The 17,927-nt window shown below is 38.5% G+C and overlaps 1 protein-coding gene across 1 annotated transcript in view; it reads left to right on the top strand.

The window, feature by feature from the left end:
• tent4b (terminal nucleotidyltransferase 4B) overlaps window positions 1–17,927 on the top strand; it is a 60,315-nt gene that overhangs the window by 12,760 nt on the left and 29,628 nt on the right. The window contains exons 2-4 of the mRNA XM_072279600.1: window positions 8,551–8,674; window positions 9,108–9,154; window positions 15,214–15,334. Of these exons, the coding sequence (XP_072135701.1) occupies window positions 8,551–8,674; window positions 9,108–9,154; window positions 15,214–15,334 (292 nt within the window). The remainder of the gene's footprint in view (window positions 1–8,550; window positions 8,675–9,107; window positions 9,155–15,213; window positions 15,335–17,927) is intronic.

Below are 17,927 nucleotides of genomic sequence, written 5' to 3'. Positions count from 1 at the left end.
TTTAAAAAATACCTATTTATTTTCAATTTGTCATCTATGTGATGATTGATCTTCACTCCATGCTAATACAGCACCTTTTTATGGCATCTTGTCACATGCCTTCTGAACATGTACATACCTTGCATCAGAAAGTTGATTTCTATTGCTTCTGCTGTATGAAGGAGCAACCTGTTTGGTCTTCTGCATCTCGGACAAGTAGCTACCATGGCAACAGATCTGACTTTTGGGCTGGGTCCAAGAAGACCTTGGAATTGTACAGAATAGGAACAGTCTCTTTGGCCCATTCTATCTCTGATGGCCATCAAGTACCTATTTGTGTCATCTCAGTTAGGTTCATCTCCTAAAGAGATTGTGCCATCTCAGTGAATGATTATTTGCTTGCTGGTAACACTGCGTTCATCTCCTGAAGAGTATTTGACTTGGAATTGCTGCCTTGCTGTTCTCAGACTTTCTCAATTATCACATGTAATTGAACACTATGAACTAACTTGCATAAGACTTTTTTTGTTCCAGCTAGAGGCAGTATCCACAACCATAACAGCTAAAGTTTCCATGCTTTGGAGCAATATTAGTGTCAATACTATCTTGTGAATATTGAAAATCAATGTGAGCTTCATATTTTCTGGTGGTAGCAACATTTAGCTCTCTTCATGGTGGAATAAATTTAATATTGTGCTCTTACTCTTTGTAAATAGGTCACTTCCAGAATTTCCTAAATAAATGACAGTATGGTATAGACAGTGGTCATATCAAATATACTGTTCCATGGCATAAACAGTGTTTCAGATTTGGTAGAATTATTATGCTAAAAATACTTTATACTTTATTGTCGCCAAACAATTGATACTAGAACGTACAATTATCACAGCGATATTTGATTCTGCGCTTCCCGCTCCCTGGATTACAAATCGATAGTAAATATTAAAAATTTATATTATAAATCATAAATAGAAAATAGGAAAATGGGAAGTAAGGAAGTGCAAAAAAACCGCGAGGCAGGTCCGGATATTTGGAGGGTATGGCCCAGATCCAGGTCAGGATCCGTTCAGCAGTCTTATCACAGTTGGAAAGAAGCTGTTCCCAAATCTGGCAAAAATTATTGCACTTTTACTGCTTATAAGCCTCTCAGTTATTAACTGTCCAAGGTGACTTGTTTACTCTTAACATTCTTTGGTCCAAATATTTCAGCTGTTTCTGTTAAGTTGCTGGTAGTAACTATTTGTTATTTCTGTACTTAAGGGCAAAGTGACACTATTGGAATTCTTAGTTTCTGTCAATTGATTAAAATGCAAAAATCTTTCTATAACTCAATGATTTTAATTGCAAACTATTGCCTCACCAGTTGTAATCAAGCAGAAACAGTTCCATTGAGGGGGCAGGTCATAGACATGGGCAGCACATAAGTGATCCTCTGGCCCACTGAATCTGCACAGCTCTGAGCACCCCATTTTTACAATAATCCTATCTTAGCTCACCACTGAGTTCCAGACTGGATCGTTTCTGACCAAGAGGGCCAGATGAACTCTGTATCTGACCTCAGCTTTAGCTTGGGCAAATTCATTTGGAATTGGGTCTGATCTTATGGATAAGGAAAGTAGAGTTTTTTTTTAATAAAAACAACAGGAATTCTGCAGATGCTGGAAATTCAAGCAACACACATCAAAGTTGCGGGTGAACGCAGCAGGCCAGGCAGCATCTGTAGGAAGAGGTGCAGTTGACGTTTCAGGCCGAGACCCTTCGTCAGGACTGTCTCGGCCTGAAACGTCGACTGCACCTCTTCCTACAGATGCTGCCTGGCCTGCTGCGTTCACCAGCAACTTTGATGTGTGTTGCTTTTTTTTTAATAATGTGTTATGCTAATTTGCATTAAAATAATTTGAGCCAACATGCTTATTGCAGTATTGAAGCTCAGTTACCACATCCCACCCACCCTTCTAATTGCAAAAACAGATTAAATTTTTTTGCTGAATTAAATCTGTGTTATTTGCAGCTTGAAGAGAATTTGAAAGTATGTGGAAATCAGTAAGTTTTATCTCAAAGGTGATTCAGGTAATGCCAAAAGAACACTTTCAAGTTGTTGATGGGATTATTGGGGTCAGAGGTTATATTTTGACCTTGTCATGACTAATTGTTCCCTGGTGACATCAAATATATCTAGTGAAGTTACAGTTCAGGATTTGGTTATTTGCTAATCAGGAGAAACAGCAAAGCCATCTCACAAACAGTGGATCAGATCAAGACTTTGAGGTCTTGATGCACCATGTCATAAATCCTGATAGACAATAAAAATAGAAAGAGAATAGGATGTTTGGAGAAAATCTCCATCCTTAATAAGTGTTGAGCTCAGCATGTGTGACAAAGGAAGCCTGAACATTTGCCACCATGTTCATATAGAAGTGTCAAGTGGATGATAACATTTCACTTTTCTTTGATGTTGCCGTGTTCACTGAGCTTGGCAATTAGCTCTCAGACATTTCATCACCAGTCGAGGTGACATCCACAGTGCGCAGTTGTTGGTGTTTCTTCCTGGGAGTGCTCATGTTTATGTAGCTTGCCTCAGTTCCAATTGGCTACCCTTTCATTTGACCTTTGAATTCTGTTAGCTCGCATTTCTTTGACTCTTAGGGGTTTGTAAATGGCGCCTATTTCGATGTGTTTGTTCACTGAGTTATCGGAAGAGAACCATGCTTCGAATTTTTGTTCCTGCTTCATGTTTTCCTGTGCCAGAACTTCCATGGTATCCTTCTTGGTCTTCGTGTACTGAGATCAGCAATAGTGGATCATGTCTCCATACTGCTAGTTTGTGTTCCCATAAATAAGTGGAGAGTTTGTGGTGGACATTCTTGTTGCAGTCTCCACAGACAATCCTGTACACCACATAGCTTTTTTTCAGTTGTTTTGGTTCTTGAGACAAGCTTCCTTAAAGTAGCCGATGGTTTGTGAACAATTGTGATGCCGTGAGGTTTGAGCAGTCAAGCTATCATTTCTGATATATTCTTTATGTAGGACAGGGTTGCTTGTTTCCATGCACATTGAGTAAGGTCTATGTTTTTTTCCTGCTTAGTAAGCATCTCCTGATGAAATTCTGTGGGTAACCATTGTTCTGGAGAACTTTGAATAAGTGCTCACCTTCCTTGGCCCAAGCTTAGTGGTGCTGTAGTGTGTTTGTGCTCTCTTAAATAAGGTGCGAATGCAGCTTTTCTTGTGGCAGGCTGGGTGGTTGCTATGGTAGTTCAGTACTTGGCCTGCATGTGTACCCTTCCGGTAGACATGTCTCTAATGCACTGTCTGTCCTCCTTGTGACACGTATATCCAAGTCACTTGTTACTTTCTCTTTCCATTATAAACTTGATTATGTTGTTAACTTGTTTAAAGGTATCCTCTATCTCATTTGGCTTAAGTATGACAAAGATATCATCTACGTATCATCTCCAGAGTTTGGGTTTGAGGACTGGAAGTGCCATCTTTTCTGCCTTTGCATAATGGCCTCACTTGAATTCTTGATCTCACTTTCACTCTGATTTCTGACTTTTGCCTCTGAATGTTCCGGCATAGCTCAGGAAACAATATCTTGTCTTCCATTTAAGCAAACCATAGTTTTGTTGAATTCAACAATTTCAGAGAATTTGCTTTTTCAGAATGTTCAGAACTCCTTTGTAGATTACTAATAACCGTTGTATTCTATAGCTGTTACAGTCAGCATTGCTGTTACTTCTATCTTCATTCTTATCCCTTCGCTCACCTCTTATAAACAGATTGGCAGTCATCATTATGCCCTCCTCTTCTCCTTGCCCCCCCCACCCCCGCAGAAGCAAATATGTGCGATTCACTTTCTTATTATCATATTATAGCATTTCCTTTGTTTTTGCTATTCCTCCCTGTTTTTTGCAACATAAAACTTTTCCCAATTGTTATAACAGGTCATTGATCTGAAATATTCTTTCCTCTTTACAGATGCTGCCTGACCTCCTGAATATCTGAGTATTCCCACATTTGCTGATTTAATTGTTGATGTACTTGTAGAGTTTCCAGTTTCTGGTGGACTTTGGAACCAGTCGTATCTTTGCTGGTTTTATCTATGCTTTACACACTTTCACTAAAGATTTCAGTGTACATTTTATCAGTTTTCCTTGTTGAAAAGATGACCTTACAACCTCTGTTCCAGATCTATTATCATTGACTGCATGTTGAACATTGAGAAGGATTTTAATGAGGAATTGTTCACAGCTTGTGCTGCATTGCTCAGACCCAACAATTAAATATGTAACTATTTAATGAATGAACATATCTAAACAGGTAGTTTTGGTTGACAATAAGGAGCTGCTATTTTACCTACTTCCCACATTGTTATTATGTACAGAAATTCATAATTTATCATACTGTATATGTTTGTCACTGAAAGGAAAAGTTTAAAAAAACATGTAAATAAATAAAACCTTACACTGGGGAATTTTTTTTGTTAGCTAGTAAGGATGGTGACTGAAAATTGAAATGTCATATTGGTAGATTAGGCCTTGTTAACAACAGAATTGCATGCATGTGCTATCTAGCTTTGCTTTAGATTTCATTTACTGGGCAATTTTGTGGCATGAAGCAGTCAGCCCACACTCTGTATCTTGTCTGAATTCAAGGCTGATCATCCAAATCCACTACTTTGCCATTACCATTTGCTACTTTTTCCATGTTTTGTTCATTGTTTTAGATCCCTTGATAACTTAACTTGGAATTAGAAATCAAAGAACTACAAAGATTTGAAATCAACCAATTGTAAAGTGCAAACAACAGGAATTCTGCAGATGCTGGAAATTCAAGCAACACACATAAAAGTTGCTGGTGAACGCAGCAGGCCAGGCAGCATCTCTAGGAAGAGGTGCAGTCAATGTTTCAGGCCGAGACCCTTCATCAGGACTAACTGAAGGAAGGTTAGTCCTTTAGTTAGTCCTGACGAAGGGTCTCGGCCTGAAACGTCGACTGCACCTCTTCCTAGAGATGCTGCCTGGCCTGCTGCAATTGTAAAGTGCATTTGTGACTCTGAATTGTGTCAAAAGGTGAACAGTATAACACTTCACACAAAAGAAAATCTGCAGATGCTAGAAATCTCAGCAACACAGAGAATGCTGGAGGAACTCAGCAGCCCAGGCAGCATCTATGGAAAGGAGTACAGTTGACGTTTTGGGCCAAGATCCTTTATCAGGACTGGAATAAAAGATGAGGAGTCAGAGTAAGAAAATGGAGAGAGGCCATCCTGAGAGTGGCCTCACTGTGACAGTAGAGAAGGCCATGGACTGGGATGTTGGAACGGGAATGGGAACAACACCTTGAATTTTGTCTGGGTAGCCTCCAACCTGATGGCATGAACATTGATTTCTCAAACTTCCAGTAATGCCCCCCCACCAGCCCCATCCCCATTTCCTCCTCTCAGTTTATCTCCTTGCCTGCCCTTCGCCTCCTCTGGTGCTCCTTCCTCTTTTCTTTCTTTCATGGCCTTCTGTCTGCTCCTATCAGATTCCTCCTTCTCCAGCCCTGTATCTCTTTCACCAAACAACTTCCTAGCTTCTTTACTTCACCCCTCCTTCCTCCCAGTTTCACCTATCACCTTGCATTTCTCCCTCCCCCCTGGCACCTTTTACATCTACTCCTCAACTTTTATTTTCCTCCAGTCCTGCTGAAGGGTCTCAGTCTGAAATGTCGATTGTTCTTTTTTCCATGGATGCTGCCTGGCCTGCTGAGTTCCTCCAGCACTTTGTGTGTGTTGCATGGATTTCCAGCATCTGCAGATTTTCTCTTGTTTGTAATATTTCAAGTCAGTGACTTAAAGTGTCTTCACAGATACTGCCTGGTACATTTTTCAACTTCCAGCAACAATGGAGCAAATTTCAGCAACGGGAACTATAATTTTAGAGTTTGTGTGCTTTCCCGGTTATTTTTGGCTGATTATGAAGACATAGTAAATACTTAGTTACATGGCAGACACACAAATTCCTTTTACTAATTTCTGTCAGAAAAAGCATGGTGTGTATCTTGAACATGTTGGAAGTGTTTAAACGTGTAGGTATACCATCATTGCCCCTTTTGTGCCAAAGATGCTTCTTAATGTTCAGTTCATTTCTCAGTACGAGGGGTGATTGATAAGTTCATGGCTTAATGTAGAAGGAGTCAATTTTAGAAAACCTAGCACATTTATTTTTCAACACAGTCCCCTCCTACATTTACACACTTAGTCCAGCTGTCATGGAGCATAAGGATTTTGGACCTCCAGAAGGTTCCCACGGCAGGGGTGAATGATAAGTTCATGGCCTAAGGTAGAAGGAGATGAGTTATAGAGCTCTTGTTACATGCACATGTAGTTCAACTCTTTGAGTGATTATGCAGAAGGTTTGAAGTTAATAACTCATCTCCTTCTACCTTAGGCCATGAACTTATCAATCACCCTCGTATCTTTTGAGGCTTGATGTTAAATTTTGCATGATTACACACTCATGGAACAGGTTGACATGGTTTGCTGCATTGAAGATGCTATGTCCATGCAAGTAGTCATTGAGTGTGGTGCCCTAATCAAAAAAGGGGGAGGAGTCTAAAACCATAAGACAAAGAAGCAGAATTAGGCCATTCAACCTACTGAGTCCAGCTTGCCATTTCATCATGGTCCCATTCAACCCCATCCACTTGCCCTCTCACCATATCTCTTGATGCCTCAACCAATCAGGAATTTACCAACTTCCACTTTGAATATACCCATAGACAGCCTCCGGCACATTCTGTGGCAGAGTATTCCACAGATTCAGCACTCTTTGGCTAAAATAATTCCTCCTTACTTCTGTTCTAAAAGGTCACTCCTTAATTTTGAGGCTGTACCCTCTAGTACAAGATACTCCCACCAGAGGAAACATCCTTTCCACATCCACCTTATCTAGTCCTTTCAACATTCCGCAGGTTTCAATGAGATCCCCATGCATTCTTCTAAATTCCAGTAAGCACAAGCCCAAAGCTGCCAAATGCTCCTCATATGTTAACCCCTTCATTCCAGGAATCATCCTTGTGAAACTCTGGACTCTCTCCAATGACAATACAGTACATCCTTTCTGAGATAAGTGGCCCAGAACTGTTGCCAATACTCCTAAGTGCGGTCTGACTAGTGTCTTATAAAGTTTCAGCACTATCTCTTCATTTTAATTTTATATTCCCCTTGAAATGAATGCCAACATTGCATTTGTGGTCTTTACCACAGACTCAACCTATGAATTAACATTCTCAGAGTCTTGCATGAGGACTGCTAAGTCCCCTTGCACCTCTGATGTTTGAATTTTTTCTCCATATAGATAATAGTCTGCGCTATTGATCCATTTACCAAAATGCATTATTATACATTTCCCACACTGTATTCCATTTGCCACTTTTTTTGCCCATTCTTCTAATTTGTCTAAGTCCTGCTGCAATCACTTTGGTTTCTCAGCACTATCTACCCCTCCACCTATCTTCGTATCATCCGCAAACTTTGCCACAAAGGTATCAATTCCACTATCTCAGTAATTGACAAACAATGTAAAAAGTAAGTGTTCCCAATACTGACCCCGAGGAACACCACTCGTCTAAAAAGAGTAAAGAATTAACTTTGTTTTATTTCAGTGCATTTGCTGTGGTCTGTTTAAAGTAGACACAGAAGATGTGGTCTAGCATTTTAAGATTGTCTCCAAGTAGAAATGCAACTCCTGTTCATCCATATTGTGCCTGCATTTAACAGTATGGATGAACAGGAATATATGTATTGATACCAGTACAGAAATGTGTCAGATTTAGAAGTTTCATCTCAATGTTTTGATTGCTCCCTCCCCCCATCCCCCACCCTATTGACCTGTTCCCATTTCTACAACTATCTTATCACTTTATATTCTTCAAAACTGCCCTCTTAATAACTCATCGTTTCTGTGTATTGTTAGTTGCTAGCCCATATGAAGAATTTCAGGCAAAAGAGATTATACTGATTTGGAAATGAATATTAGGTGTGATGAAATCTGAAGATAGGAAATTGTGGCTGATATTTTTATAAAGTAGAAGCTTGAGGGTTGATTTGATATTTGTCTTGAACTGTGATGAATGTTTAAAGTTTTTGTAAGTTGGTGTATGTTTTGTAGTCCAAGTTTAAAAGTGTAACCAAAATGTTAAGGACGCAGCAACGAAATATTTTTTGAATTTTAAAAGCCATGGAACATTCTGATACTGTTGGTTAGATTAGAGGTAATCTTGACATTTAAGAGAAGTTTACTTGGCTACCATAAGGAAGGGAGGTATCAGATACAAGGATTTGGGATCAGGATAGATTAGTGACTTGGACTTGATCTAACCTGGAGGAGTTTGGGTTTCTCTTTCAGACCAAATGTATTTCTACTTCCTTATTGTAACCCTGTGCCTTCAACCCCAACATGCCCTTCTCCCAAACACGTAGAATTAGTCAATATTGTTCTTGGATTGCTAAACACACTTTATGGTTATTAGAGTATATTATTAATGTATTCATTGCTGCATCTCTAATTTTTAAAAAAAATATTTCAGACTTCATGAAGAGATTATTGACTTCTACAACTACATGTCACCAAGACACGAAGAAGCAAAAATGCGGATGGAGGTGGTTGAAAGAATAGAAAATGTCATCAAAGAGCTATGGCCTAGTGCAGATGTAAGTACTGGTGAGAGATGTGCTTCTATTAAGGATTGCTAAATTAAATCATATATAAAAAGATTAATTTTGTTGGACCCTTAATGTACTATTAAAGAAGGCTCTGGAATTTATTTCTTAGAAATTGTTTCTACCTTTGCTTTTTATCTGAAAATATTTTGTTTTTCATGGCAAAACTTGAATGGTTATGTTTTGTTCACACTCTTGTGCTCATTTATATTCTCTGTATTTTGCTCTTTAGTAAGCAGTTCCTGCGTCCACTTAGAAATTACAGTTTGATGTTGAGTTACTTGCCGTCTTAGATTTATTGTGTTGCTTTATTCTATTTTGTAGCCACTAGTGGGCAGTAAATGTTAAGCTGTTGTCACAACTGCTTGTATGGTTGGAAATAAGCTTCTAATATATCTGAGTTAATTGTAACATTGTATTTCAGGTGCAGATATTTGGAAGCTTTAGCACAGGCCTGTACTTGCCAACAAGGTAACATTTAGCAAGTCTTAATAACAATACTTGGGTAAATTTGCAGTTAATCTTAACTTGCATTCAATACCAATACTTGATCATTGTGTAAACTATAACACGAAGAATAATAGTTCAGATTTTGGGAAGCATCAACTTTAAATTTATTTTGATGCTTTTGAGTTGGCACTGACGTCAATTTGATAAGTTTCTTTCAAATGTTAGAATGATGTCCTCTTGTGTCTATAATATCTTGTAATTTCTTATTTCATGTAATCTCAGGTAAATTTGCTACTTGTATACTTCACAATTTAATTCATTTTACTTCTTTCTGCCTTCTAAACTTGCCTCAATCTATATCTGCTTGTTTGGACTGTCCATCAGTATTCGGCCCAAATTACCACTGTCTGTCAAATCTAGGGAGTTATCAGCCTCTGAATGCAGTGAGTTCATGGAACACTACACCCAGTCTGATATTGCCACTGTTTACTGTTGGCTAGGAAGTTAAGAAGGCAATATAGAAATTATTATCCCATTAACTTTTTGATCTCTCCTTCATGCCTTGACATTTCAGCATTTGTCCAACTTTATAATCAGCATCACCCAGCAGTTTAAGGCACGGGTGTATGTGGTGAGATGTATAAGTGAATAAGATCGAATTTTAAGTTGTGTGGTGCCATGTTAGGATCATACAGTCATTTCATTGTGACTGCATTGAGGTAGTACAAGGGAAAGATAAAACAGTGTAGAATGGTGTTAGAATTAAAGAGAGTGCAAGCAGACAAAAAGGTGCCAGGCTATAATAAGGTGGATTGAGAGATAATGAATCTATTTTATTGTACATTGAAGTCTTTTAATTGTAGGATTGAAGCTGTTCTTGAGCCTGACAGAACATACTTTCAATCTTTTTTATCTTCTGCCTGATGGGAGGTAGGAGAAGAGAGAAAGTCTGGGATGGATGGTGGTCTTTGATAATGCTATGTTTTGTACTGAGACAGTGAGAAGTGTTGACAGTCCACGGAGGGAAGGCTGGTTGTCATTCTGACCTGTCCACAATTTTTTGTAGATTCTTGTGGTCTTGGGCATTTCCCCTACCAAGCTATGATGTGTCTGTATAGAACGCTAAGTAAATGGGTGAGGGACAGATAGGACATGCCCAATCGCTTTAGCTGCCTGAGGAAGTAGAGATGCTGTTGTGCTTTCGTGGCCTTGGCCTCTCTGTGTTTGGACCAAGACAAGTTGTTGGTGATGTTCAGTCCTTGGAATTTCAAGTTTCAACCCTCTCAGTTTCAGCACCTTTGCAAACATCATTTACACTGCTGCCCATCCTAAGTCAATAGTTCGCTCTTTTGTTGCGCTCCTTCATTGAAAGAAAGGTTGTTGTCATGAGACCATGTTACTAGGCTCTCAATCTCCTGCCCCTACTCTCATCCTTATTTGAGATTTAGTATGATCTGCAAAATTATAGATGGAATTGGTACAGAATCTGTCCACATAATCATGACTGCACAAGGAGTAGAGTTGGCTGAGGCACAGCCTCGTGGAGCACCAGTGTTGAGGATAATCATGGTGGAGGTATTGTTGTCTACCCTTTACTAGGAGCAGTCTGTTGGTCAGGCAATCAAATGTTGAGTCCCAGGTCTAGGAGTTTGGAGATGAATTTGCTTGGAGTTATAGAACTGAAGGCTGGGTTTTTATCAATATACAATAGTATAATGTAGCTATCTTTACTTTTCAGATTCTCCAGAGATGAGTGTAGGGCCAGAGAGCTACACTCATCTGTGGACCTTTATCAGTGTCAGGTGTGGTTATCTGCAGGGCTGGAGTTGATGTGTGCCATAATCAGCTACCACCATGTTCAGGAGCAGTTAATACCCTACACTCATCAGGCTTCTGGAACGGCGTGGTAACTTAACTCACCACAACTCTGATCTGATTCCACAACCTGCAGACCTGCTTTCAAGGACTCTACAGCTCATCTTCTCAGTATTTCAAATTATTTTTTAGAGGCACTTTTTCTTATTTTGCACATTGGTTGTGTGTAAGTCTGTGTTTATGTACAGGTTTTCATAAGTTCTGTTGTATTTCTTTATATTCCTGTAAATGCCTGCAAGAAAGTGAATCCTAAGGTAGTATATGGTAACATGTATGTACTTCGATAATGAGTTTGACTGTCAAAACACTTCATGATGGGTGGACATCCAAAGTTGAATTCCAAAACTGAGGACAAAATGATAGTCCTTGACAATGTATCATCAAGATTGCTTAAAAAAAGTAAGTGGGATTGGTATCCAGTGCTGTGGAATATGAATATGATTATAGTTGATGGAGGTTAATTGTCTCAGCTTAAGGATATTATAGCAACAGTTTTGCATTGCAGTGTCATGGATTCAAATATATTCAGCTGTTTTATTGTCAGTCACCTTCCTGTAACCTTAAGGTTAGAAAAAAAGATGTTTGGTTTATAAAGGAATAATTTTTTGTATGCATACAATGAGGCAATCCATGTCTATATGAATTAAGATCTTCCATCATTCAGGCAGGAAATGACAAGTGAATCCTACAAAATTTTCAAGTATTGTACATCTCTGGAAAGTGAACACCTAACCACCTAGCCTTGACATTTAGGGACAACCACATCTTTCACCATTAGTATTCTGCAGATCATTGTTGTAAGTTAAATATCTTACCAGAAGATTCTGGATATCTTTCCACTATCTGCATGAGACAAAGATCAGGATTATTTTGTAATACTTCGTACTTACTATGACGGGAAACTTGGAAGATTTATGACACAGATGGCAGGGACGAAGAATTAAATCAGTGCATCTTCCTTTCTGTCTGAATTAGCTATAGGGCTGATATAAAAATATTTCTTTAGTGGTACATGGGTGAATGGAGAGGCTTGAAGAATTATGTAGGAATCGGAGTTGATGTTCAGCAGCAAGACTCCACACAAGTTTCTTTTCAAGTAGTCAGCCTTTTGGTCTTCAGTATGCAGCGAGAAGAATCATTTAAGTCAATAAAATGGATGACCATTAACATTAAGGAAATTAGGCTTACTTTTTACTTCAAGCAATAGCTTGCTTATATCCATGTGTTGTCACGAAATAGAGACCAATTTGGTGATGATTTTTATGAATGTGAGCAGAGGGAGTTAAGGCATTAGTGACAGTTGGGTTGTGTGTTACAATACTGGACTGTCAGTTTAGAGCATTGTCTGAAAGACAGTCTGACATTGCAGCGCTTGCAGTCATGCGTTAATTGTCTAGATATTATGCTGACTTGTCTGGTGAATGGCTTGTACTTGCGAATCTCTGACTAATCCACTTTGCCAAGAACGAGACTGCTGAGTGTGTTGACTTTAGGGGCTGTCAGAGTGAAGCATGTTTAGTCTGTTGCACTCCAGATGTTGTGAAAATCAGAAATTCATAAAGGTAAATAGTAGTTTGACCTTTATGGTGATATAGGCCTACAAATTTAACCAACCAACTATGTGCTTAGCTGAAATGCAAGATTCTCAGTGGCAAGTGTTATGAATTTTAAGTAAGAATTGCTTTCATCACAGTAAGTTGTGTGCAGACAGGTGACATGGCAACATCCTTTTGAAGAGCTGAGCTCTTTAACTTGTAGGGCAGCTTAGTCTTCTGTTACAGGTATTCAGAAGTCCTATGTTGCATGCCTCTTTTCTATGTATTCCTTTTCATATAATTAATTACAAAGACAGGCTACTAGGGAAAGCTGAGGAAACAAAATGGTGATAATGGTCATTTCAATTGACATTATCCCGTAATCAGCATAGCAGAGCCAGCAAAGGGATAGCCTTTTCATTGACATTAGGATGGTGTTAAGGGAGCTCCTGGGCTGATATTAGAATGTGCACTAAGGGAGCAACCGTTAATTTGGCGCTGAGGAATCTTCAGGCTCATATTGAGCCAATCAGCAACAGTCTAGTCCAGTGCATAAGGCTGTATACCATAAGAGCAAATTAGGCCATTCAGCCCATCGAGTCTGCTTCACCAGTTCATCATGGTCGATTTATTTTTCCCTCTCAACCCTTTTCTCCTATCTTCTCCCCATAACCTTTGGCACTCTTATTAATCAAGAACCTATTAACCTCCACTTAAAGTATACGCAATGACTTCCAGAGATTCACTAGCCTCTGGGTAAAGATATTCTTTCTCATGTTCATTATAAAGGAACATCATTCTATTCTGAGGGTGTGCCCTCTGGTCCTAGACTCTCCCACTGTTGGAAACATCCTCTCTATGACCACTCTATCCAGGCCTTTCAGTATTCAGCAGGTTTCAGTGAGATCCCCCCCCCCCCCCGCCCCGAGAGTGACTAGTTAGTTAGATTTTAAAGTATTAAAAAACACTGGTTCTGTTTTGAAGTCAATAAATCATTATTTAATGAAAATCTTTAAGAAAATTAATGATTAATGATGCTAGTTCCTTCACCTTATTTCACATAATTTTTTTTTGTGGATGTTGGAATTGGATGCAAGGCAGAGGATGTTGGAAAAATTCAGCAAGTCTGAAAGCATCTGTGGTCTTTAATTCAGATGATGTATCTCTTGATCTGGTTAAAGTTGTCATTCAGGCAAAATTCAAAAAGCAAGTAAAATTATTGTCAACATTTGCATGTTTATATAAAATATTCAATTGTATTAATTTGAGTGAATGTGAATATTGAAGTAGCAAACAAATGTTGTTTGGTTTTTGCTACATGATGAAATTTGTGTGTACTTCCTATACAGACAATTCTATAAGGTTTGATGCTCGTAGGTGTCATTTTAATTTAAGAATGGTTGGGCTAATTCAGTATTGAACAGTGTTTCTTCCTATTTGTTTCTGAGCCAATTTCGGTTAATTGGGTTACATTGAAACCAGTACATTTTGGCCCAATTAAATGGCTGCCCAAATTAACTGAAGTTTCATGGAGATAGTTTAAAAGGTATAAAAAAAAAGGCAAACCATTTAACTGAGTAACACGTTGTGTATTGAAATAAAATACAGAACAAATTAGAACATTACCAATACTACTGGTGGTTGTCCATCATATCAAAGGATGACTGAAAACTTGTACGGGAGAATTTTTAAAGTGGAAAGGCCATTGCACTGGGGCAGTTCCACTCAACCTCAGATGTCCGGGTCCATTGGGATGAATAGATGTCACAATTGGGGTCTTCTCTGGTTGTAGTGGGTGACCATGACTTCTGTGACTTGTCATGCCCTTCACGTAGTGTTGCAGATCCGCTTTCCTGGCCATTGTGTCTCACTGTAGAACCCATCTGCCTAGTCTGTTGGAGCTGACTTCTAAGACTGGCATGTCTCTTATTTCACTAGAGTATGAGACCGTCAGTTACCCTCACTTGGTTTAGCCTACCTGTCAAAGCGGTGTACCTGGGTGTGGACGCTGTTGCATGCAATCAGCTACTTGAAGCCATAGTGAGGGCTGAGTGTCCGGTGGGAACCAAAAGTAAAATCAAGATGGTTGTCATTACTTTCAAATTATTGCTTCCTAACTTGTTAAAGTACTGATAATTTCATTTTCACTCAGCTGTTTGTGGCATTTCCAAGTCTGAATGCTTGAAATTGCAATGAGCAAAATAGTTCTGAATTGTTTTGCTGTTTATTTCTTACCAATTAATCAGTGACAAAGATCGCTGCTTCTCGAACAAAGAAAAGCAACTGACGCTATTTAAAAACTGTTCACCCTGAGTACGGTGTAAGTGTCTATAACAGCCACATGACATGCATACAACCTGCTAGTTAGAAAATGTTATGCAACGGTCTCCTTTCCCAGTTAAGTGGCATCGTGTCCCAAATAAACACAGGGAATCCCAGCTGTTTTCTCAATTAGATTTTGTTCTTTAAGAGTTGTCCCAAATAAGTGGCTGTCCCGATTAACTGATGGCCTAATTAACCGGAATCCACTGTACTTGAAATGCCTTCATTTTGCACTTTATTCTTCTTCAAATTTATACATCATAATAATTGTAGAGTACATTTTTCCAATAATTTAAATATTTGATAGAATTAATGATTTACTAATATTCATCATTCTTTACTGTTCAGTGATATTGACTTAGTAGTATTTGGGAAATGGGAGACTTTACCATTGTGGACTTTGGAGGAAGCACTGAGGAAACACCATGTAGCTGATGAGAGTTCTGTGAAAGTATTGGACAAAGCAACTGTAAGTACCTGAAAGATTTTTTTAAATTGAAACTTTTGCTTTTGTGCTTGTTTAAAAAGGCTGTAGAATAACAAGACACGGTATTTGTTGTTGCTTAGGAACCAGTCCAGTTGTACATTAATTAAAAGGGATGTTGGTATTAACAATGGGCTGAGTTTTAAAGCAGGCTACACACCTGAATGAAATCACTGGAACAAGCCTAGTGGAACTGAGCTAAGAGTTAGCCATCTACCAACATTTTTCACATAATGAGGTATTGCCTTTACAGCAGGTAGACTTAATGCAAAGAGATGCGGTTCACTGAACTTAAACACATTTTTTTGTTTCTGACCTTGCTACTTCAAGCCACTGGACATAACTAGAATAAGGGGGAAGGTTGCATCTAATTTTCAAGTGTGTCTCTAGCTATATTGTTGATAGAGGTCAGGACATTTGGCAAGTGCTTTTCAAACAAGGTCACGAGGATATCAAGCAGCTTTACTGAGGTTTTAAGGTTTCAGACGAAGAGTTGCAGGAATGTCAATCCAGGAATAAAGACTTGATGTAGAACAGAACATGATTCTGATCACATAGAGCAGCAATGGTGAGTCCAGCTCTCCCTTTCTTTTTCATTGCATGTGATCCCAGTCTGTCTGTTCAGATGTCATGTCGTTTACTGCATCCATTAATGCCAATCACTGTGGCATAAATTACCTTTCTCATTCTTGTTCCCAACTCTAAATTTCATTCTGAAACTCAACGTTTGCTCGCTGCCTTCATTACTTCCAGAAGCAGGTGCATTCCCCATCTCATAATCTGTTGCAAAATCAGCAACTCTCCTCATGGTTCCTTTATCTGTTTATACTTGCCCCACTTAAAAATCAATGGCTTCAGTACATCAGAATGTATATGAAAAGAAGACAAATGTGTTTGCAGCCCTTTAAGCATGCTCTACAGTTGACAAACATCATTGTTGTACTTGAATTTCATTCCATTTTTTCAGCCATTTTCTTTTGATTTCCTTTATTATCAAAAATTATTGATTGTTGTTTTCACTATGAAAATCTTTTGCCTTCTGAGAGCAAAGAATTCCAAGGATGTTTTGAGGAATTTTTTCCCCTCAACTGAGTCATATAATTTATCTTGAAACTGGTTTGCAGTTCCCCTTGCACCTTTCTGTCCTTTATTGAAGAATGAGGTTCTTTTGGATGCCATTCAGTCCACCAAGGCCATTTCAGAATCCAGTGAATACTGAAAGGAATACTGAAAGATCCTTGATAAAGTATGCATCATCTCTACAGCCACCTCTTGAAATCATAGGCCAAGTAGGAATTTGTAGAAACTGGTATACTTTAATCCAATAAATTTTTCCACCATTCATTTTAGCAGCCTCTATAAACTGTACTTTCTTAAGTTATAGGGCTATATATCAGACCGCTGTATCACATATAAAGATTTCAAATTACACAAAAGCAATAGCAGAATTTAAATTCAAATAATTAAGTAAATTTTCATTTTTTTTAAAACCTTGACGACTTTTATTTTAAAAAGAGCTTGTTACTAATATAATTCAGCAAGAGTTTGCTGCCCTGACCTGATTTGGCCTACTTATGACTCCAGATCCAGTAATATAGTTACTCTTTAAAAACAAATTGATCTCTCTGTTCAGGAAAAATTTAACAGTTGAAAATAACTACCATGTTGCTATTATATGCAGATCTGGCGAATGAATGCATGGAAGGAAACAGATGATTTACTATTTCGTAGAGCTTTTATTTCTCAATGCAAATCACATCTGTTACGTATTGTAATTTTCAAACATATTTCTAGTCATTCTTTTAAACAAACCTCGATCTATCTTGGCTGCCTCGTTCTTTGTACCTTTACTACTGATGGTTCTTTATTATATGATACTCTACGTGGGGCTTTTGTCAGTGTTTCTTTTGTTCTCACGTTTGGCTCTTGTTTGTATTCTACTTCTGCTCATTCCTCACTGCTATCCTGGTCATTTTTGCTTTTCCACAAGACTACCCATTTTTCTACCTTCTGAGTCATGTTGAAATGTGAAGTATTCTGGAATATTCATTTCTCAATTTTGTGTACCATTGTATAACCACACATTCAGTGGCTATTAACCAAATCTGCTTGTCTGTGTCATTAATTTAGTCTTTTAAGTTTGAGTTTCACTCAAAGGATTTTAAGTTATTAAAAGATTCCAAAAATCAAGATACCCAATACCAAAGAGTGAAACAACAGAGATCACACAACTTCACACCCACTTAAACAAGAAGCACAATGTACAGTAGACCAAGAGGTATCAAATGAAGATGTCAGGCACTCCCTCTGAGCAGAGTGACTGCTAATTACACGTATCATGTTATATTTCAGTCAATCTCATCATCAGCTAGTGCTGTTTGGTCAAAAATTTCTTGTCAAGTCTCTGTGCCGTCTTAACTCTCGTTCTTTCTAGCAGTAAAAATCTACTCAAGGGACACTTGGAAGAAGACTTGCCAGAGAATGCCAACTTCCCTGGGGAAATGTAGTGAAATGTTCATCCCTGCCAAACACCAGCACAAGATTTGTACCACATGTGAGGTAGCTAGTATTAGGAGTG

Source organism: Mobula birostris, chromosome 15 (assembly GCF_030028105.1).
Source record: "Mobula birostris isolate sMobBir1 chromosome 15, sMobBir1.hap1, whole genome shotgun sequence".
NCBI lineage: Eukaryota > Metazoa > Chordata > Chondrichthyes > Myliobatiformes > Myliobatidae > Mobula > Mobula birostris.
The sequence above is the reverse complement of the archived record's forward strand: the minus strand, read 5'-3'. Positions and strand labels throughout refer to the sequence as shown.